The sequence below is a fragment of the Ascaphus truei genome, chromosome 1 (assembly GCF_040206685.1).
Source record: "Ascaphus truei isolate aAscTru1 chromosome 1, aAscTru1.hap1, whole genome shotgun sequence".
NCBI classification, from domain to species: domain Eukaryota; kingdom Metazoa; phylum Chordata; class Amphibia; order Anura; family Ascaphidae; genus Ascaphus; species Ascaphus truei.
In genome coordinates this window covers 526,126,623-526,149,396 of record NC_134483.1, presented here as the reverse complement: position 1 = coordinate 526,149,396, position 22,774 = coordinate 526,126,623, and the positions used below count along the sequence as shown (strand labels likewise).

Here is a 22,774-nt window from a genome sequence, read left to right as displayed (position 1 = left end):
GCGATAGGTGGTGTCATATTTGCGACCTAGGATTCTGGTGTCGACCAGACCAGGAGAGTTCATTGTGTGGTCGCGGACGGCAATTGTGGATGCAAAGGAGGGAACTCCCCCTACTGTGACCATGTGGTGCGGGGCACGTGGCATTCTAAGACCCAGTCGTGGACCTCTTGCTGGGAGAGTACAAACAGGGTGTTTTGGTTGCATTACTAATTTAACTGCTGATTCGGGCACCCCAAGTCAGAATCTCAGCAGCGCCTCCAATTGAAGCGCTGTTTCCCCCACCCTATGGGAGATGTGGCGGCTACTGAGTGTATGTGGTGCTTTACCTGCGGCTCACAGAAAGCCAGAACCTCCACTGCTCTGAGCCTGGGGTGTACCTAGATCGTCATGTGACAGCACCTCCACCTGTGAGGGATCCTGATAGTACCGGATATCCCCTTTCACTGGACCCAATGCAATAAGTACACACAGCGTATATAATAAAAGGTTTACTGACATGCAAATGGTAACACAATAACTCAGGCCTCGCACAGCCTTACCCACACACGGTATCCCACTGTCCAACTACTTAGTCCACACCCCGGTGAGAGTGTACCCAATGTACGGAGGTGCCCTTGGCACCTACCCAATCTGGTGTTTACAGTAACCAGCCCACCCAGAAGTGTGTGACAGCGCTGCCCACAGTGTTTATAGTTGGTGCACTTGTTGAGGGTTGAGATACCTGCCGAGTTCTCCGGCACCCGGTACCACCAGCTGATGATAGAACCGTCTGATCCAGCGCTGTCACCGTCCACGATGGCGTCTGCCTCCACGTTGGATGGTATCCAGCTGGAGGGTCCCACCGTGAAGATAGTCTCTAGACCTTGTGGTGGTGGTCTGGTCCCAGACCAGGGGCCACCAGTGCTGTGCGGCGTCACTGCTGTGTCCCTGATTCTGATCAACTAATGGGGTTGTGTCCCTGTCTAAGGGCCTCTCCCTGTAGCAGCCACAAGCTTACAGGGGAGTCAGGGCCTAGCTGGGGCATCTCTGGCTTAGAGCAGGGGCCACAGACACCCTGCACATGCAACCTCACATCTTGGTGTCCCAGCTCCCACTGAAGCATGAGGTCTGAGCGCGCCAAATGTATCCACTTGCTTGCAGGAGATCTCTGCAGTCCTATTGGCTGATGCGCGCCATGTGACCTGCTATTGCCTTCTGGGGGCTGCAGTCCCCGCAGAGCCCTAGCCCTATCTCTAAGATGGCCACCGCTTCTGTATTACCACTGCGCATGCGTGTCCTGTAGGGCCGCCGCAACTACCGGCACCTCTCTGCGCATGCGCAGGACATCCACGCACACACGCGCACCCATCCAACATTGCGGCACCCTCAGCAGAGCTTTGCCGACCAGATCGCCAGCCCGCCTGCCGCTGCGCACCCTACACCTACCCGGCACTATGTGGTGGTTCCCCCGTTATAGTGGAGGTATGCAGGGAACCAAGGTGGGCTGAGGGGGAGCCCAAAGGGAGACCTGGCCACATATAGAATTAGAAGAATGGGGATATACTGTAAATGCTACTGTGTTTTTGGTATTTATCACCAAATAGATTTGCCCATTTATCTGTCTTTCATCTATCATATATCTTTGGACTGTTCATAAGCCATACATGATCCTACAATAGCAATTGCTATTTTAGTTTTTTTTTATTGCCACCCAATTTCACCCTGTTGCCTGATACGTAGGCCTCAAAATGCATTTAATCGAAAACTTCTCTTTTTTAATTCTTCGTTGTTATAAGAGTCTATTGCGGCCGATGTACTAAGCGGCATTTTTTGGGGGCAGAAAGATGGTGTAAAGGAAATCTCATTTAAAATGACCTTTGTGTGCGCCTATGTACAGTACTAACCTGAAATTTTGCAATCTGCGCCGTCAGCGTCGAAAATGAGTTTTCTTCATTTTTTTTTGGCGCACAGAAATGGACTGCACTAGGCGTACAGATGTTAATGGTATGTACTAATAAATAAATGTTTCTATGTGCCCAAAAAAAACGGATAATGTGCGTCAAAATCCTTCACCAAGTTCAACTTAGCATAGCCCCTAAAATGTCTTGTCTATATTTCTGATGCATAAATAAGTTGATACTGTATGTAATGTGTCCACCAAATATGCATTTGAAGAAGCATGGATGTTTAGTTATATACTGTAGGAAAAGAAAATGTATCATTTATATCAAGGGTCTCAAACTCAGTTCTCAATGGCCACCACCAGGCTAGCTTTTATGGATATCCCTGCTTCAGCACGGGTGGCTGATCACTGATTGAGCCACCTTTGCTGAAGCAGACATATTCATAAAAGCAAGCCTGTTGGTGTCCTTAAGGACGGAGTTTGAGACCCCGATATATATAGCCTGGTCCTTCTAAATAATATTACACATAAGTTATATTGACCTGCACTAGTCATAAATAAAAAATACACAGAATTTTGATTCAAATAAAATGTATCAATCAGGTTTTCGTAATGGCGAGCTGCATCCAAATTAATTTCAAACAGTGATTTCTACATCATATGTATACGATACCATATTTACCTACGGTGCACATATAAGGAAGATTTGTCCCACTTTTTAGCACTAACATTTTAAAGCACAAATACAAAGGAGATATTTGTACATCGGCCCCATTGTGGTCTGTGTATCAAGGCAAATCTCAGTCAAAAGCACTGATGCATCAAAGAAGAAATCTCAATTGTATTTTTTTTTATTTGACACAGTAAATCTTGTGCAACTTTTGCTCCATAGTTGCACTAATTTTGCCTTGATAAATAGACCCCATTGTATGGAGGAACCTTTTGATTTACACAATAGTTAAAACAAAGTTTAAAGGCTGTGTAAGAAATGGCTTGAAATTAAAAAAATATGTTACAGTTAGAGACCCGGCAAAGGTTCATAGCTCATGATGGACTTGGGATCAAGGGTCGCCCTCTTGTCTCGTATAAACCTTTTACCCCATTTCAAAGTTTGCGATTTCTACCAAACATACATGAATATGAGTCTACCTACTGTCTAAAAAACAGAAGTGCACCCCAAAGACCTGCACAAGGGAGTTAACCATTAATATAATCAGAGTAAAAGAAATTGAAATCATAGCACTCACTCACAATTTCAGTGCTTCAAAGAAATGTAGGGGTCAGGCTGACAAACGATGCTGGTGGCAATATGCAGTGAGGTTTCTCTATACCCCAGAGTCCTTTACGGCTGGTGACCATGTTCCACTGGATAACGTTACATTTTTACGGATCCCCAAGCTGCACAGTTTCTGTTAAAGCTGGCTGTCTGCACTCAATGTGTTTTGTGAGTCTACCTCGTTTCCTCAATAGTATCAGTAATATAGGGTATAGCGTGGATCCATTTTTAAATAGTCCCATGTATCCATAGAATACTAGTGGGAATATCTACTTGATTGATGTACTAAACATCATGTTAGTATATGCATAACTATATATAAGGACAAAGGAGTGTTCAAACTACATTCTACATATATCTGTCGAGACTTAAAAAAAAAAAAAAACAATACGTGGAGGGTGAAAGTATAATAAAACACCTACAGATTTTAAAAGATCTGAAGTTGGGCGATTATTACTTGTGGGTTTCATGCAATGTGAACTCCATATCTATATTCATTAAACATGATTTTATGGTTTAAAAGCTAACACATATTTCTTAGATAGAGTAACTATAATGAACTCCTATACATACAAAGGTGTTTTATTTTTACGAGGTATTCATTTTATTCTTATCCATAATTTATTTTACTTTGAGGGTAGTTATTTTTTACAGAACTATATTTTTTACATCAATATATATGGAACAACATTTTTTTCCCCAAGAATATAGTCCAAAGGAGCAGATTTATTGATGACATTTATTTTTATAAAGAAAGTAGACAAACAGAATATTTTAATGTTTTTAAGCAGCCTCAGCTCCAGTGATCTAGGCCTGATCTTATCACATTGCTGTGACTGGGTCTCTCTTGACTTTTTAGACATGCATCCTTTCCAACTGGGTGAGGGAACAGTTCACACCAAGTTGGTTTAGAAAAAAGTGTGGACTATAAAATCTACTTGAAAGCCAATAGTTGCCATCACCCCAGGGAAATTAAGAATTTTACCTTAAGGCAGTTTAGTTGCAGGAACTGCTCAAGGGATAGGGACATTGATGAAGCGACCCTAACTCTCAAATACGGATTTAGAGAAAGGAATTATGATGACAAGATCATTGAGGATGCATATTGAAAAGTGATCAATCTAGAAAGAAAAGAACAACAACCTAGTCCCATTTATCAACATGTGCCACTCCCCACCTGAATAAGATCCTCAAGAAACAATGTAGTTGTTCCTCAAGAAACAATGGAGTCCTTAAGCATACTGCACAATCCTTAGTAATTTGATATCAGACAAACCAGAATGAATCTAAAAAAAAGTAGAAATCTTAGAAACGTTGATATCTTTCCGCCAGCAGGAAAAGATGCAAGTGTATAGAGAAGCCACAGTGTATTCCCACCAGCATCATTGGTCAGTCAGATCCCCTACAAAGGACTCTACTTTTTAACTTTTTTAAATCACTAAAATTGTGAGTGGTATGACTTAAATGTATGTTACTCTGTTTATAATAACACCATAGTGGGTCTTTGTTGTGCTCTTCTTATTTTTTTTAATTGCATTTACGATTGTTCCAAGGGTTGGAGAATATTTACCCTTGAGGAAGAAACACACAGGATCCGGTTATAGGACTTGGCCTGTGTTAATATTTACACATCCAAGTGAGAACTTTACTCTGAGCGCTAGGGTTTGATTTTATGTTTGGGTTTTATGAATAAGAATATATATATCATATAATATCATATAATAAAGAACAATAGCCACTCCGTCTGGGAAATCAATTGGGTGGGTGCAAATCCTGTATGGAACAAATAGGCAATACGATACCGTATGATGACGAATATCAGAGGCAGCACTCCAAATGGTTGTCAAAAGAATATATTGTATTAACAAGACATCATTCCAACGTTTCGGACCGAAACGTTGGAATGATGTCTTGTTAATACAATATATTCTTTTGACAACCATTTGGAGTGCTGCCTCTGATATTCGTCATCATACGGTATCGTATTGCCTATATATATATATATATATATATATATATATATATATATATATATATATATATATACTGTATATATATATATATATATATATATATATATATATATATATATATATATATATATATATATGTACACATATATATATATATATATATATAGTGCAGAATAAATGAGTTCTTCATTTCTGCACTATCGCAACTGGACTAACACGGTTATTTTCTGCTTTATATATATATATATATATATAAGTTATAGAGCCAGTTCAACATCCATTCCTGTTTACAATGCTGAGGAGAAATCTGATGTTCTCTCACAGATGCTATAACAGGTAGTAGGCATCAATGCCTCTTTGGGCAGGGTCCCTTCTACAATCATAGATGGATGCATTTTCTTTTCGATACACCTCCTTACTGTCAGTCAGAAGTCAGTAAGTAATAACCAGCAGCTCCATGTTTATGGCTGGAGCAGGAATTTTATAGTCATCATTTGTGCTCCATACTGTGCTGCTCCTTGCACTTTATCTTGACAATATTGATATGATTACAGACAGATACTGTATACAATCACACTGGAGATAATTGATGCTTATTGCAATCCCTTGGTGCCTGCAAATAGTTTTCTTTAGGCCAATATACTTTCAACTTCCATCCATAGACACCACCAGCATCACAAGCAATTTAAAATCCAATAGGTTAATGGTGCATTTCTGGGAAAATGTGACCAAGAGTACACATCATCATACAGTAATTGTAATTTTTTTTACGAATGGTGATTTAGCTAAACTTTCGGCTTGCCCTTCTCTAGTTATTAATATTAATATTATTACATTTATACATATTAGTATTAATAATATTGTTGTTTTTAATATTAGGAATATTACTAACTACTGTACTTTTATAGCTCGACAATGAATGTAGTATGTTTACTTATCAGTTGTTCTACATTCATGCATCCCCCCGGACATTTATTTGTAACTATCACATTGTTAGTGTAATTATATCTGGCATAGTCTCCAAAACTCGCAATAGGAAATGTCATTTATAAGCCTAGACAGACTAGAATCATTCAAGAAAAGGAGTTAGTATTAGTTTTGAGCACTCCAAAAGCACTACTAATTTCCTTACATATAAAAATGTTTAAGTGTTTATTATTCAAAATGAAACACAAGGGTATGGATGCCTATTACATAAACATAATTAAATATAAAATGATATATTGTAGAAAATCTAATCAGTCTACGCACAATTTACAGTAGAATGGTGCCTCATACAAACCCGGGCACTGAGTAATTAAGGCAAATCCTGTATGTGCTTACTAGGTGCCCAGGTATTTAAAAACATTGTTTCTGGCTACACAATAGCCCAATTACATAGGCAAATCCACAACACTATATGATTACAAAGCAGGTCAAAAAGCAGAATGTTAAGAGAAGAATGTTAAAATTCGGAGGATCAGCAAATTACATATTGCTCACATATATCCACTTTGCAACATGCAAAATGCATCATGTAATCTTTCCATCTCCATAATGTAATGATAATCTTCATTAATCCTATTACTTCTGTAGGAAATCTCCATCAGTATACCTTAAAAAATACAGTACTTATCTCACTTTTAACAATATAGCACCTGTCACAGATTGGTGTGAAATGTCTTTAAGAAAAATAATAAACCCCCTGAAGTGGTCACGGTTTCATGATTTCGATGTATTTGGGAGTACCTCCTTAGTAAGCCCAATATCACATTTTGAAAAATCTTGAACAGGTTTTTGAATCTTTTTTCTTAGAATCATTTTCAGTTCATATATTTTCTAATACTTTCTGCCCATTCACAAGTTAATTATAATTAAAAAAAAGCACATCTTTGTTCTGAGAATGTAGGTATTATACCAGAACGTAACAGTGTAGGTTATCTATATCTGTTGTAATCATCTCATCATGTTTTCATTACTTAGACTCCCGAAGAGTTGGAAGATGATTCAGACTTTGAACAGGAAGATTATGATGTCAGAAGCCGAACAAGTGTGCAGACTGAAGATGACCAGCTTATTGCTGGACAGAGTGCAAGAGTGAGTATGCTTAACATTCAAGGCTGTATTAACCATATATTCTTAACAACATGGAACAATGAATTCCGGGAAGCTTCCTACCATAGTACATTTAATAAGCTTCATGAAAAGAATGTTGCAGAGGAAGTGTTTGAAAGGTATTCATTTTTGTCCACCAACTCATAAAGATGAAGGCTGCTGTTTCAGAAGACACATTGCTTTCTCTTGTGGCCACAATAAATATTCATTAAGTAAAGTCAGTGAATAAAATCTTCTCTGTATCACTGCCTTGGACTCTAATTAAGGATTGCCTGGCAGGATGACCCTCAGGAGGAGAGTGCACCAACAATTACAATGAATTTTTTTTTTTTTATAGTAGAAGTTCCTGGTATATAGGTAAACACAGATCCAAGGGAAATCCTATTTGCGTGGAAGATATAACATCAAAACTATTTAATCCTATCCCCTTGATATCTCTACATTGAAATTCATGCAAAGTATATAAATATAATTGAGATTCAGAACTACAAATATGAGTTTCCTGTCACAGAACTTATTAAATATGCCCAGAATACATGTCCCTATAACTGTCACATATCTATGTTCTTCTGTCTCTGTTTTCTGTCTTTTTTACCTTTATTTTTCCATTTTCTCTCAGTGTTATTTAATTAAGTGCAACAGTACCCATCCGTGAACTACAGTATGGAACAGAAACAGAGTGCAGCAGTGCCCCAATCAACATTATAACACCTTAAGGAATAACCCCCAATGTCTCTGTCGCTTTGTCTCTTTAATGCATAATGTATTAGGAAACACAAGAGGCACTAAACCTACCCCAATCACTCACTCCTCTATCCCAAAGCGCACCGTTTTAATATGTTATAATTCATATCCATAGCTTATTCTTCATATTATTTATTGGTATAACATTATTTGTACTATTATTATCACATACAATCTTAATTACTCCTCCAATACCTTTAATTTTGTGCCCATTGTGAGGGCAGATAGGTATCTACAAAGGGAGGAATGTGGTTCAAATTGTTCTCTCTCCCTACATCTAACATATCATTTGAAACTTGAAGGTGGGGAAGGGGAACAAGATCCATCTCCAGTGCCTCACCACAAGCCCTCTCCTAGAGTGGGGCAAACCTTTGTTGCTAGATTTCAGCTGGCAACAAAGGAGGAGAGGGAGAAAGAAGGGAAAAGTTTGGGGAGGGAGTCGGGGGCAGAGCAGAGACGTAGAAGGGAAACCCCCATTCCATAAACAATGATAGTTGGTGTGAGAATAGTCCCCGTGGGAAGCGGGCACCAAGCTAATTCAAGGTGACTGAAGAGAGATTGCAAATCCCATGAAGTCATTTTTTTTGGATACAATGGCTGGCTTGCTCAAATTACACATGTAATAACAAGCAATATTTGACTGAGGAAGACAAAAGACTATATTGACTAATTCTATCTCATTACCAATGAATGTTATCACTGATGTGGGACCTTTGCTTTTTTGTTCAGCCATATGGCGAACTGACACGCCACCCTGTGTAAAGATAATAACATCAATAACATCAATAACATTCATGCACAAGGATCCACATACGCTGGATTCACACATTTTTTGTCAGGTAATGAACAAACCCTGATACCTACAGTACCACCCATTTTAAATGAAACCTCAATAGCTCAAAATAGGAGCACAAAACCTCCATTGACAGACAGATATTCATAGAATATGTCCTCCAAACACCATCAAACAAATAAAAACTCTAGATGTACTGCACTGGCAGAAGCTTAAAACATGACTCAATGTCGTGTTTTGCCATTAATGTGCCTCTACCATATTGTCACATTAAAAAAAAATGCATATTTAGCAGACTTGTAACACATTGGACTTCGTTGAAAATTCCCAGGTTCATTTTTTTGGACCACACCCAAAGGGGAGCTACAAAGCACTTCAACTGGGGAAACAAGAGAATGGGCTAGCAATACAGCGTACTACAACTTTTGTTTTGGAGCTTACTTATAACCCCATTTGCATGTAAATACGTCAATGTGTTCTTCCTGCAAACAATATTGCTGTGCTAGGATTGGTGAAACCCACAGTAAACCCCTCTCTCAGCAGCAATGCTGCTTTTTTATTGGGAGGGATTGCAATCCAGGACTACATTGTGCTTGTGCTCACTGGCATTCATTTTCTTCTGGGTATGATCTCACATGGATCCCAAGCAATGCGAACACACATGGGGGCATTTACAAATCTGACCTCACAAACATTGACCTTCATAGAATGCCCAGCATATTCACTTGATGCCACTTGATGACTAAGCCATTGGGAGTTGGCTACAGGCCACCCTCAGAACAGAGTTTGAATGCTGGAGTGCACTCAATCCAGTTATATGTCTATGTCATGTTCATATCATATTAGTTGTGGACATAGACATTTTCTGGTAGAACTCCTTATCACAGGGCCATCAAGCAGTGCCCCAAAATGTCTTGCAAGCACTCAAAATTGCATCAACATACTTACACAATAATTAGCATTTCTGTTGCTCTTGCAAGAATGCTTTTTCTTACACTTCTCTTCCCTAATGAAAAATAATTGCTTGCCTTTATAGCATGACAGTCCTGTTTTTCTGGAAGTAAGGACCAAATCTTTCCAAATTCCTCCTTCCAGATTTTTCTGCTTTATAGACAAGGTTAAATGCATGCCCAGAGCACTAGATATGCATACATAAGTATCTCAGGAACTACATTGTGAATGTTACTCTATTGCTGAAGTCTCAGCGCTATATGCTACCCTAGTTGTGTCCAGTGATTGCCATGTGGATGTCACGTTATCCAAGGTATTATTTACCTGTGGTTACAACCCCAAACCAATCAATCTTTGACCCATTAGAAACGTCACCTCCTTTGGTTACCCAACTTAATGTTTTGTCCCATTTTTCAAGCAATTCCCTTAGAACAGCCAACATGCCTTTTGACATAGCTGGTAATGTATGGAATATACCTCTTGTTGAAGATGCAGAATGTCACTGCATTTGCTCCCCTTGATGTTTTTGATCTCCAGCCGTATTGAACTGCAAGATCTGTCCGTCCAAAGCGTGATGCTTACGTGGTCAACCTAAAGACTTAACACTAGAAGCAATGGATATATCAGGTGAATTATTAGCAGTAACTTCACTATAAAAGGAGTCATCCCCCATTCAGGTTAACATTCATCATTAAAAGAGTTGACCACTCTCTGAGAATCCTGACCCTCCCTAATCCCGATTGCCAACTACAGAAGTGAGGGTTTAACTTACTCTGCTTTGTTCTACTATTTTTTCCCATTCCACCTCCCACTGCTCTTATGTCGAGCTGTTCTAAAGGTTATGCTTTTTTTTATGAGTCTCTAATAGCCTTCTGGGGGGAAAGCGCACTGCCTAGTTTAACTTTTTTGTGTAGAATTTCAGATCCACAAAACTATGCCCACCAGTGTCAGAGTAGAGTAGATGATGGTTTATCAGATGCTGCAGCTTCTGCCCAGTTTTCCTTATTCTCAATAGCAATGTTCTTTAAAATGTATTAGAAATGTACAGTGACGAGTGTTAGAGGACTAGCTCAAACAAGAAGTTTATTTTTTGCTTGGGTTGAAATTTAAGGGAGGGTGTGTGTTTAAAGTATAATTTGATACTCTTCCAACATTCTAGATCATGCTACATTTCTGATCACGACTATCAAAGGTACCATGAAATTATTGTTTTTGAAAACGTCAGTATATTAAACAAATTTAAAAGTGCTCTGTTTTTTCTTAAACTCTAATAATTGATACATTGCAGATCAATATGCACAAGCCCTAAAGTTTTACTCACTAGAACATTTAGAAACTTCATGAAATGTAATTAATGTTCCCAGCACTCCAAAAGAAAACTGACGCGTTTTCAATGTGAAAAACATGCACAATGTATTTATGACAATGTATATGACAGTAACAGTGCAACCTACTGCACAAGGCAATACAGGATAAAATACATACACAGGTGGAGCCTGGAGGAAGGGAGGGGGGAAGACGAGGGAGTAGGAAAAGGAAAGGTGATCACATAGACAGGGTGAGGTGGTCAAAGTAACCAACAAATGGGTTGGGGAATATGAAGGGTGATTCAGGGGGCAACGTTAACATTTTGGGGTCAACATCCCCTTCTGATGGCCCATTCCAAAAGTCCAACAAACCAGAGATACTATGTTACTTCCAAGCACCATCACTTCCAATAGCTCCCTCTAGGTAAAAACAATGGGTGACACAACAGTGATGACAGAACTTGCTATGCACTATAAAATAAATTCCTTCTATAATGGAATAAGCCACAAAGAAACATATGCTGTGTTCTATAAACCACACTCAAAAACCAACCTGATGCAGCACCGGAAATGGTCATATGCAAATGGATAATATAAGCCCAGTGTTGCTGCTAAATAAGAGATCCATAGATAGACAGGGGGTGCCATCCAAAGTAACAAGGCGGTGACAGTCTAATTGGGAAATGTGGCAATCCCCAAACTGACCTACAACCAACAGTCTCAGGAAGACCTAAACCAAATACAAACGGCCTGCAACAATGAATAAAGTGAATAAACCAGCTGTATACGAACACTCTTGGTAGACTGTGAGGTGGCCCTCATTTAGAAACTTTAACACACAACATTTTCTGGCTGATTTTACTAGCTGCCCTTGGTACAGAATCAACTTGATACCTGACCCCGATTCTATGTTTGTTTATTTCAGCAAAAATAAGGAGTACAAAATGACTGGACTCCAAAGGAAATTCACTTAAATGCACACCACTAATTAAAATATAACCTTTAATGAATTACTTAAAACATATATTACCGAGTGTGTATATAACGATATTAAAAAGAAATTAAATCAAAGTACAGTAGCACCAGAGTCACCATATAAATAAAGATGGAAAACCTCCTACTAAATATTTAATAGTAGGGTAAGAAGGGACTAGTGGTGCAATCAGCCAGGGTGAAACCCCACTGGATCAGCTTGTAGCACAGATGGAAAATAAATAGTGTTGGCAGTGAGGATAGGAGTAGAAAATAAAAAATATATTCATAAATTATAGCGCCACCAAGTAATAATGTGTGCTGCTCAAACCACACTAATAAATCATAAGTAAAGAATAAAGAGTGTATGTTACATGGGTGCAGCCACAATTAACTAGCACTCCTTATACAGCAAATGTGCAGATGTAATATATTCGCAGCACATATGCTGCAGGAGGCACACAGATAACTAAGTGGAAAGCTTAATAATACCCTCACTGCCTAACAAACACTATAACCAATGACACATTGTCACGAGTCACGAAACGCGCGTAGAGTGGAGCAAGGACTAGCGTGAGATACGTGCATGAGCAGGCTGAGGAGGGGAACGGCGTTGGATTTGTGACGTCATCAGAGGTGGTCTGGTGCTCCGAGTCGCGGCCGAGACGAGGAGACAGTTCCATGATCCAGCCTCTACCCATACACCACGTACCCGGTATTCAAGCCTGCGGACGGCACGTCTGTCATCTGTTTTTAAGATTCATTAGCATGTGAGTGCAATTGTTTGTAATCTTATTGTTTTATTAAATGTGTTACGGGACTACACTATTTGCATTATTTTTGCATTTTTTGTGTGTCGTGACTTCCATATCGATTGAGCTTTGGAGGAGACAGGAGTGCAGAGGAACCAGAGACCCACTGCTGTCCAGTTCCATACACTGAAGCACAAGATAAAGATACCTTTCAAGGTCTATGCTTTCTGCTTTTATGTAAGTAGTTAGCTTCTATTTTTGTGTGATCTCCAATACCAGGGATACCGCACAATGGTTTTTCCTGTCTCATTTGTTTTCAGATACTGATTCACTTCCAAAAGAGTCCAAGATTAACATCAGTGTGACATAGGATGTTATTCAGAGGTTTTGGACTCTATTATCCAGGTTCATTGATCTGGTAGTGCGCCTAGGACTGTTCTCTTATTCTTCATGATCCAAGAACTAGATTGGCTAATTTTTCCTGTCTTGCCTTCAAATACTTTCTGGGCAAGCTACCTACCTATCTGAACAAGCTCTCATCCCACTTATCACCTGAGATCTGACTCCAAAATTCTTTTCACCGCCCCAAGGTTCAACAAAAAATCCAGCCGCTCCTCCTTCTGTTACCGTGCACCTCACATCTGGAAAATCTACCTGAGACTCTCATAGCCGCCTCTAGTTTATCTTCTTTCAAGAATTCAGCTGTGGCACATTTTAATCTTGTCTGCAACTGTTAATTGTCTGTTCAATACGCTCATAACATATATTTTCCTTAACTGTCCATGAAATGTCTGTCAATATATTGTGTAACAATTGTCATTGTTAGTCTGTGCCTCGGACATACATGAAAACAAGAGATAACTCACAATGTATTATTTCCTTGTAAAACATTTTCTAAATTAACAAATACATAAGATATTTCTTCAGTTCTAAATGCATAAGCTGATATAGCAGATTCTGAGATGGATTGAGTATCTGCTTTCTAGAATCCAAAAATGAGTTTAGCACCTTTAGCGCTGGAGTGTTTCTTTAATGTGTTTCAGACTGGCTTAAAACATTCTAATAATATAGTTTCATTGTCCAATCCAAGTATCTTTGTATTTCAAACACACATTGATGTATAATTCTAGTGTTGAGGCCTACTAAAAATAGAAAAACTATTTACACCTTTGTTTGGATCTGTTTTGCTGTAGAATTATTTCCTTCAGTAAAGTACTGTATGAGTCTCTGACAAACACGGCCTTAAACCTTCCCAGATATGTATTTTTCCGGTGCAGATTTTGGCATTACACTCTACAATATATAAAAAGAATATTAGAAATTAGAATTACCGGTAGATGAACACAAACTACAGTAGAATTCTAGAAACAATGTCAGAGGTTTGAGCACTTTCGTTATATAGCCACCTACTGGTTGCCTCCTGGCTCCTGATTTCCTTGAGAAGTCAAGTGAGACCAGTCTTTTATAGTGGTTGATGTGTGCAGATATAGCAAGACGTAATGTCTTCGGTGCCGCGGCCACCCGCGGCCATGGTACTGAAGGATTAACGCTGGGAAGAGTCCCATTGAGAAGCAGGGACTCCCTGCAGCACGATCGCAGCGGACACTGTCCCCAGCACCGCAAACATTTTGCTTGTTTATTTGCAGCACTGAGCACAGTACTGTAAGTCTTGTTTCATCTGTACAGTGAAATCAGATTGGGATTCTTCATGGATACAATATTGAAATGAAATGAAATGTCCTGCCTCCTCGGGCTTCAACATTAACCATCCCAATTTTCATTTTTCGGAGTTATCAAGTTTAAATTATAGTTGATAAGTGGGAGTGATGTTTTGGGACTTTTATCCTTCATAATTTGTTATAGTAGAATGTTTTTGCCAGTTGCCTTCTTGTTTTTTTTCCTGCTCTGGGCACTTCATGTACCTTTTTACAGAGAATAGCATTACAGATTAATCTGTACTTTCCTCTAAAATCCAACGGGCTTCAATGAGACATTCCCTGGAACACAAGAGCAGACAGAGCAAAGAGAAAGAAAACCGACTGAGAGAAGGAGAGTGAGCAGACAGCCAGATACACTGCACGTACAGTTCATAAATTTGTTTTCAGAAAATCAAGCACCTTTATTTCGCAAAGTATGCCACCCCCATTCAGAGTTATTGAGGCCCAGCATAGATCACTATAACAGTTAAACGCTCCCACACATTACAACACATTACAACATTACATTTCCTCTCCATCAATATTCACTGTCTCTAAATCCTATTCTCCTACTCAAAATGATTGTGCCTTTTGTCTGTTTATATGTTTTATTTTCTCACGGCTGCTTCATAAACATGCCAGAGAGAACAAGGGATTCCCTGGAACCTGGAAGCTGGGAGATAGCCTGATATCCGACATTTGAAAATAATGGTCTAAAAGACATGGAAAGCATCCATGTTTGTTGATTGCTTTCATGAAGCCAAGTGATTTTTGAAAAATCAACATGCTATTCATTTCAATGTTATTCTTAAGTATCCTGTGTAGAACCTGTTTATAAGTTTAGATTGGTTGCTTACTACAGTAACACAGCTTTTTAAATCACTACAGTACATTTCAGAACTGAATTGTTCCAAGAGGTAGTGCCTCCCATATTTCATTGTGGAGTTTGTATAAAAGCATACTGTAGCAGTGAGTGCTTGGAGTACAAGAGAGCTTAATTACGTTGTCTCTGACTCTAAAGCATTCACTTTGTGTGGCTCATTTTGATGAATAATATAGCCAGTCATTTACATGCAACTGCAGTAAAAGCAAGAAAGGTTTTTCTAACAAGGTCTATATTCATGAAAAATTAGCAGACAAAAATATGCTAGCCTTACACATCAATAATGTTAACAACTACATTAGTGTACTTCTTTATACAGTATTATTCGATCTGATAATCACAGGTAATTGTATTCATTAATGTATACTAACCAGTCTATAAGTAAATGTATGCAAAAAGTAGTATTATTACAGTATGACTGTGGGAGATCCTACACATATAATCCAGGCATGGCAAGGTGTAAGAGATTTGAATCAATTTTTCAGAATTTAATTTAGCATACAACTTAAATACAACACAAATATAGGGACATAAGCTGTGCTAGTAGAGCCATGGCTGGTCCTGGCTCCCTTTCTGCCTCCCTGTCACGTAAGCCCTAGTAGCTACAGGCAGTGACAGGCTATCCTGTGGGTTTACTCCCCCTCATGTTGCCTCTCTGAGTGACAGGTGATGGTGCACACTCTGTACCCTCCCCCTCTTCTGTGCATTCGGGAGGAAGTGTTCCAAATTGTATTGAGTCCAGCACTGCCCCTCCAGGGGCTGAGACATACCTTAAGTTAAGCTCCTCCTGGAGCTGAATGCAGCCCAAAATCTGTACAGAGCACAAGGCCTCAATATTGCAAGAAGGCCAGCACCATCCAGAGGTCTAGACCCATTCTAAAATATGATGCATGCGCTGAAATACCAACTGCAGTGGCTGCTTCAATAAAGAATCATTTTTATATACACCTGCCTAAGTAACAGTCTATTGGGTAGGAGTATACAGTAAGAGAGAAGTCTGTAATGGTGGGGTCTGTCTCCAGTAACCCTGGAGCCTGCTATGACTGGAGGTGCTGACACCACGAAAAGACCCTGAAGGATCACCAAAAGCCTGAACTGTTTCATATTACCATCGCAGAAGCTCATCTCTCCTGGACCCTCACAGGTAACAATCACCAGAACAACCGTAGCTTATGCAAGTTCCCACGGGGGATGGGGGGAAACAGCGCTACAAATGGAGGCGCTGCTGAGATGCAGAATAGGGCATGATTTTAGCACATTGCAGCAGTGGAGCACAGAAGAGGCCGGGGCCGGGCCCCTGAGGCTTCACCAGGGACCCTGAATACCCATTTCGAGTTAAAAAGGGGGGAACCTCTCTCCGAGGTGACACCAGGAAGGGCGTTGCCTAGACCCTTACCAAATATAAAGACTATATTGGGGCAAACCTATGGGAAATGTTCCAAGAAGCGTGGATGCCCTTCATCAGATGTGAAGAGACAGTTGGGGCGAAACCTGTGGGAAATAGTCTAGGGAGCGTGAACCCTTCATCTTAATCCAGACCAGTGGTTGGGACGCACCCTGACAGAAAATCCAGGGAGCGTGTACCCTCCTAGCTGCTTAAAAGAAAATACTAGGGCCAGGGCCCTTTCAGTTGTCCAGGGAGTGTGAACCCTTCATCTTACTCAATATAGGGATGGGCCCCTTTCAGATGGTGAAGGGGGACACTGTGTACCTAAGTTCATTATGGACTGTGTTGTGTGCTCAAAGTGGTGTCTGCCGCATGGACTGTGTTCTCAAAATGGCGTTCCCGCCAGAAAAACGGGACCGCATGGGCTTGCAGAGCAAGATGCAAGCTATCTGCAAAGTTCAGTTGCAAGCTGTTCGGCGCCAAACCAATTCCCCGCTCACTGCTGTGACTGGCTCAGCTATATTTTACCTAGGGGAGGGGGCAACAAATAAGAGCCAACCGGAGGTGGTTTCCCACTCTGGGAGATGTCAACAACACCCTGCCTTACTTCAGTTCCACGGAGCTGAGCCAGAGGAAGGAGCTACCTTGTACTCTGTTGCAATACACCACTACCTCAAAAGAAAAATGTCTGCTTTGGAGTTGGCAAATTACTACTTGCCAGTGGGCTACCTGGTAGTCCCCACCCATGGCCAATACCAACTGCGCTGTATCTGCCCAAATTGCAGGCTCCCTGGGGATTACACCAGCCCTACCAAGAAGTGCAAGCACTGCGGGGCCTTATTCATGTGGCCTGCCAGCCCTGGGCCCGCCAACGTTTTCCAACCAATCAAATGGGTCTCACACCAACCGTTCAGCCCCTGCAGAGTTCTAACCTGCTGCCGCTAATATCATGCACTGTGTGCCCTGACCATCGCACCTGGATGCCCATGTGGTCCGCAGAGAAAGGTACCTTCTTCGACCTACCCTGACCTATACACCGCAGAACCAGTCATGGGCCCGTGTGCCCTGCTATCTGCAAACCAAGGCCCCAGTGTTCTGGTGCTCAAGACTACGGCCCCCACGTCCAAGTTCTTGACAGTTACAGGACCGGAACCGGTGTCGACAGACCAGAAGGGTGAGTGGACTGCCCCTAGGGGTGTTGGGTGTGCTTCCCCTGGCGGCACGGGTGCCCTAACACTGCAGCCCGGAGGAGGTGTCCTTACCCTCCTATTCAAAAGAAGAAGCAAGCTGCCAGACACCAGTAAAGAAATCTTTACCTACCCATGTCCTGTGGCATTGTCCCAATCCAGAGTCATCCATCCAGAATGCCATGGTGCTACCGGAGCCCCGGAGGAGCCCCACTCCCGAGGATGATGCTAGAGCAGTGAAGAAGCTGCCTGCGGTGAATCCTGTGGAGCCGGAAGATGTCCCCTACCTTTGGATGGGTGAGGCTCCTATCTCTTACTTCCACCAGGAGTATGCTGCAGCCTACCTGGATGAGGAGCCAGGCGGAGCCCTGTTCGGTGTGCCGCACGTGACATCATCCACGCCACCGGACCGGTGCCTACCTGGAGATCCCACAAGACCGGCCAGCCATGATGACGTCAGCAAGATGGCGGCCACCCAAGCTGAGGAACCTCCACTGAAGTCTTCAGGTGTGAGTGATGGACAGTTCACTGCTGCCCTTGCCCCCAACAAGACCCCACTCAGAGGAAGGGGTCGTCAGACACCTGATACCACGCCAATACTCCTTACTAAGGGTCGTGGTAGGCTTGCCAACCCTTGACTGGTCATGGACATTGATAGGCCCGGTTCACCGGCCCCAGCTGCCCATGTTCCTTCACCGGCCCATATGTCCACCCTGATACTACCACCTTGGGGTAAGGGTAAGCCCACTCCAGAGGGATTTGTTTGGGACACTTCTAGGCCTCGACCATTGGCCCTTAGCCACACGGTTCCATCCCATGCCACCTCTGTTCAGGACTGTGCCATGACCCCATCTATTACACCTGGCCGAGTGGTGGATAATAGTCTTGGCCCTGAGCATTCACCTTTGTGTTGTCCCATTTTCCCAGTGACGAGGTGTCCCCTAAGTTTTCCATTGATTTAAGGGATTGGGATTTTGGGGGTGAGTGGGGTATATCTGACGAGTCAGAGGGAGAAATACCTGCATCCAGTTGCATACCAGTGGCTACTTCCCCTCCGTCATTCAGGTATTTTAGAGACTCCTGTCTATCACAACAGTCAGCTACGTCTGGACTGTCCTCTCAGATGGACGCTAGGTCCAGTAGCCCAAATCTGGAACATCTGTCCGGGGAACCCCTTAAGTGTGGAGATCCTATGTTTCTACGCTAAGATGCCAGTATGAACAGGACCCGGCAACTGCTAGTTGATGGTCCTGTAGTAGATTACTGGTGGGAGGAAGGTCAATTTACAACTGAGGAAGTAGCTGAAGCCCTACATCTGTGTAATGTATATTGGTTATGTTGTGACATCTGCTGTAACCTGTTTCTGTATTGCAGGCTCCAGGTTACTGGATGGTGCCCCAAATTTGATCCCAGTGAGGACATGGTAAATTCACCTAGGGGAGAGTATAGCCATGGCTGGTCCAGGCTATCTTTCTGCCTCCCTGTCACGTAAGCCGTAGTAGCTACAGGCAGTGGCAAGCTATCCTGTGGGTTGACCCCCCTCATGCTGCCTCTCTGAGTGACAGGAGGTGAACTGAGTCTGTGTACAGCCAATCATGGTGCAGACTTTGTACCCTCCCCCTCTTCGATACCTTAGGGAGGAAGTGTTCCAAATAGTATTGAGTCCAGCTTAGCCCCTCCTGGGGTTGAAACATGTCTTAGCTCCTTGTGGAACTAAGTGCAGCCCAAGATCTGTGCAGAGCATAAGGCCTCAATATTGCAAGAAGGCCAGCACCATCCAGAGGTCTGGGACCCACTCTAAAATATGATGCATGCGCTGTAATACCAACTGCAGTGGCTGCTTCAATAAAGAATCATTTTTATATACACCTGCCTAAGAAACAGTCTATTGGGTAGGGGTTTGAGAGAGAAGTCTGTCGTGTTGGGGACTGTCTACAGAAACCCTGGAGGCTGCTATTACTTTAGGTGCTGACAGCACAAAAACGGATCACCAAAAGCCCGTCCTGTTTTCCCTTACCATCACAGAAGCTCATCTCTCCTGGAACCTCACAGGTAACAAGCACCACACAACACCTGTAGCTTAGGCAATATCTCCCAGAGGGGGGGGGGGAAACAGCACTACACTAGTTTGATAGAGATGTGTGAATGTGTTCAAATGTGATTAGCAAAATTGTTCACAGCTATCGCTTAAATGTCATGTTTTCGCTAAAAATGTTGCGATAGATCTCATTACTCGGAAAATATTTAAAATAATACAGGGTACACATTTTTGACACATGACCAATTTTGTGAAAATGGCGTTTTATGAAGGGTCATGTGACTTGCTTTAAAAATTACAATACAGTGGTAATTCTGTGCTGGTTCTGGGTGGGCTAGGAAGCCGAAGGGCTTAGACAGAAAGTAAGAGAGTCAAAGGGGTAATTCATTAAACTGAAAAAGTGTAGATTAGCGTAATATTGCACAGAAACTCCCATTGAAGTCAATATAGTAGGGATAGTTAGATAGAGAGAGGGTCCATGAGAGTCAGAGAGAGCGAGCGAAGAGTGAGAGACAGAGGGAAAAGTAAAACAATATATATTTTTGTCTAGTTAAAGTTAGTAGTATAGTACAGGTTTAGAGTTTAGATATTGTTATTGCTATATAGTTAGTTAATTACAGTTCATGACATGTTATGGTTTTAAAAAGTTATTATTAGGTAGCAATTATTAGTTTTGTCAGTTTCTATAGTTTATAGTTTTTATAGTTTATAGTGCACAGTTATCAGATTTTTGGGGGGTTAATTTATACCGTAGTTTGATGGTTTTTTCTTTTTTAGAATTATAAGGATGTAGTGGTTAGTTTTAATGCAGCAGTCCCCTCTGATCGCCATTTTAAAATATGAAATGATGCTACTGACAAATTAGCCACTGCCACTGATGATGGTGTTGCTGCTATACACTAATGATTGCTTGTGGTGGTTTTGATATGCCATGGACAGAGTGACACTGGGGTCAGCTCAGTCACATCCGCTGCAGCTTAGCCTGCAAGTCTCAGGCCCTCAATTTTTATGCAGTTTCTCTCACTAGACCCTGCTGCTTCAAATTTAAATAATTGGATTATGGTCCCCTTACCGCATTTCTTTGCTGTCCACTTAGGTGGGTAGCTTTCCCAGAAAGTATTTGAAGGCAAGACAGGAAAAATTTACTTTGCACGTCGTCATCACTTGAGTCTAGGCGCAAAGTTAATCTTTCCTGTCTTGCCTTCAAATACTTTCTGAGCAAACTAAACTATCTGTTTTTTTTTTTAACTTTAGAATATAGAATATATAGACGCCAATTTTGTTTTACTTTGTACGGCTAATAATAAAAGCCCTAGTGCTTCTAGTTCTGGTGGCCATGGCTACCTGCTGCTCAAAAATCATCATCATCACCTTCTATACTGCTGGCATCATGCATCATGCATCATGCATCATCCATCATCCAACATCCATCCCAATCACCACCTTCGCGTGTGCTACCACCAATACCTCTAACAGTTGTGTTAACACCAAGTATTACATTATCACCCCCTTCACTACTATCAAATTCACTTCCCTCCACTGCTTGTGCAGTTTGTGCCCCACACACTTCCAACACAATGCATCAGCATCATCATCTATTTCCCCCAATTCAGCCTCCAATTTAGTCCCTTCCTCAGGCATCCCTTCTCCCTCAACCTTCGGATAGTTTTGCAGTATGAGATCTAAAGACAGTTCAGCATTCATCTCTCCATGTTTTTTTTTGTTGAATATGTTTCTGTGGCCCTCCCCTCAAAACTAATTCTGGTTGTGCCTGTTCACACAAAGAGGTTGAGACTTGAAAATAAGAGACTTGAGAAAATACTCCTCCTCTGAATCATCCTTATCCTTTTGGTCTCTGTAGTCAGAAAGTTTTCTATCACCCTAACTGTGATTAACTGGTGTTTTTACTGTGGGAATATGTTCAGAGACCGGATCTTCCCTCACTCACAGTAACAACATGTATGCTTACTGTAGTATAAATGCCTGATCTCTCTAAACTACTGCGGAAGATGCCAGCAACACATAGTTGTTTCTGGGTGACCTTTTCTACCCTCATGCCCTCTTTGTCCACCACAACAATATCACAACTTTCAGTAGGAGAGAAGGATATTTGTAATATTGATACAGATGAAGCCAGACTCTTTGTGTCTAGCACTGTGGCAAACTGCCGGGAAAATGACAGCAGGCCACTTGGAGGATTAATGCTGTGAGAGGAACGATCCGGAAGCATGGAATCACCGCAGCGCCATCACGACCGACACTGTCTCCGGAGCTTCTTGCTCTTGCTTTTTCAGCCATGGTTCTGTAGACAATGACTCGGGCTACATTTGTACATCTGCTGAGACTGGCATTGAGGAGGAGGAGGAGGATCATAACAATGTTTCTAAAATCTCTCTTTCAGTTTTATTGGTTTTAGGACTGGAAGGCTGAAGGGGTTTAAGTAAAATCCCATTCCATACTAGTTCTTCCCTCCCGCACCTGATTACCAAACTCTACTCATTAGCCTTGGTTCCAACAGCTACCGTTTTGTTTGTCATATACAGTAGGTAAAAGTGAGAACTGAATTGAAAATATATAAGGAGTAGGATATAGAGTATAAAGTAATTAAAGTTTAACCAGGTGAATTGCATTCTTTTGAGAACAGAGTTGTGATTTCAACCTTTATCAAATCAAATTACAAAAATAATTTAAAGTTGATTAAAGTACTGTTGGCCTCGAGGACGAGAGGGGGCTTGGGGGCCCCGGATGTGGTGAGATATTTCCAGGCGGCCCAGCTGAGGCAGGCGGTGGTTTGGAACAACCCCCCGACCTCTAACTGCTGGTTGGAGATAGAAACGC

At 41.5% G+C, this 22,774-nt stretch overlaps 1 protein-coding gene across 5 annotated transcripts in view; it reads left to right on the top strand.

The window, feature by feature from the left end:
- CTNNA2 (catenin alpha 2) overlaps nucleotides 1-22,774 on the top strand; it is a 1,818,882-nt gene that overhangs the window by 1,618,447 nt on the left and 177,661 nt on the right. For 3 of the 5 annotated variants that reach the window (XM_075572319.1, XM_075572294.1, XM_075572301.1), the window contains exons 14-15: nucleotides 1,951-1,983; nucleotides 7,094-7,207. In XM_075572319.1, coding sequence (XP_075428434.1) covers nucleotides 1,951-1,983; nucleotides 7,094-7,207 — 147 coding nt within the window. The remainder of the gene's footprint in view (nucleotides 1-1,950; nucleotides 1,984-7,093; nucleotides 7,208-22,774) is intronic. The other 2 variants (XM_075572328.1, XM_075572311.1) reach the window with 1 other exon arrangement.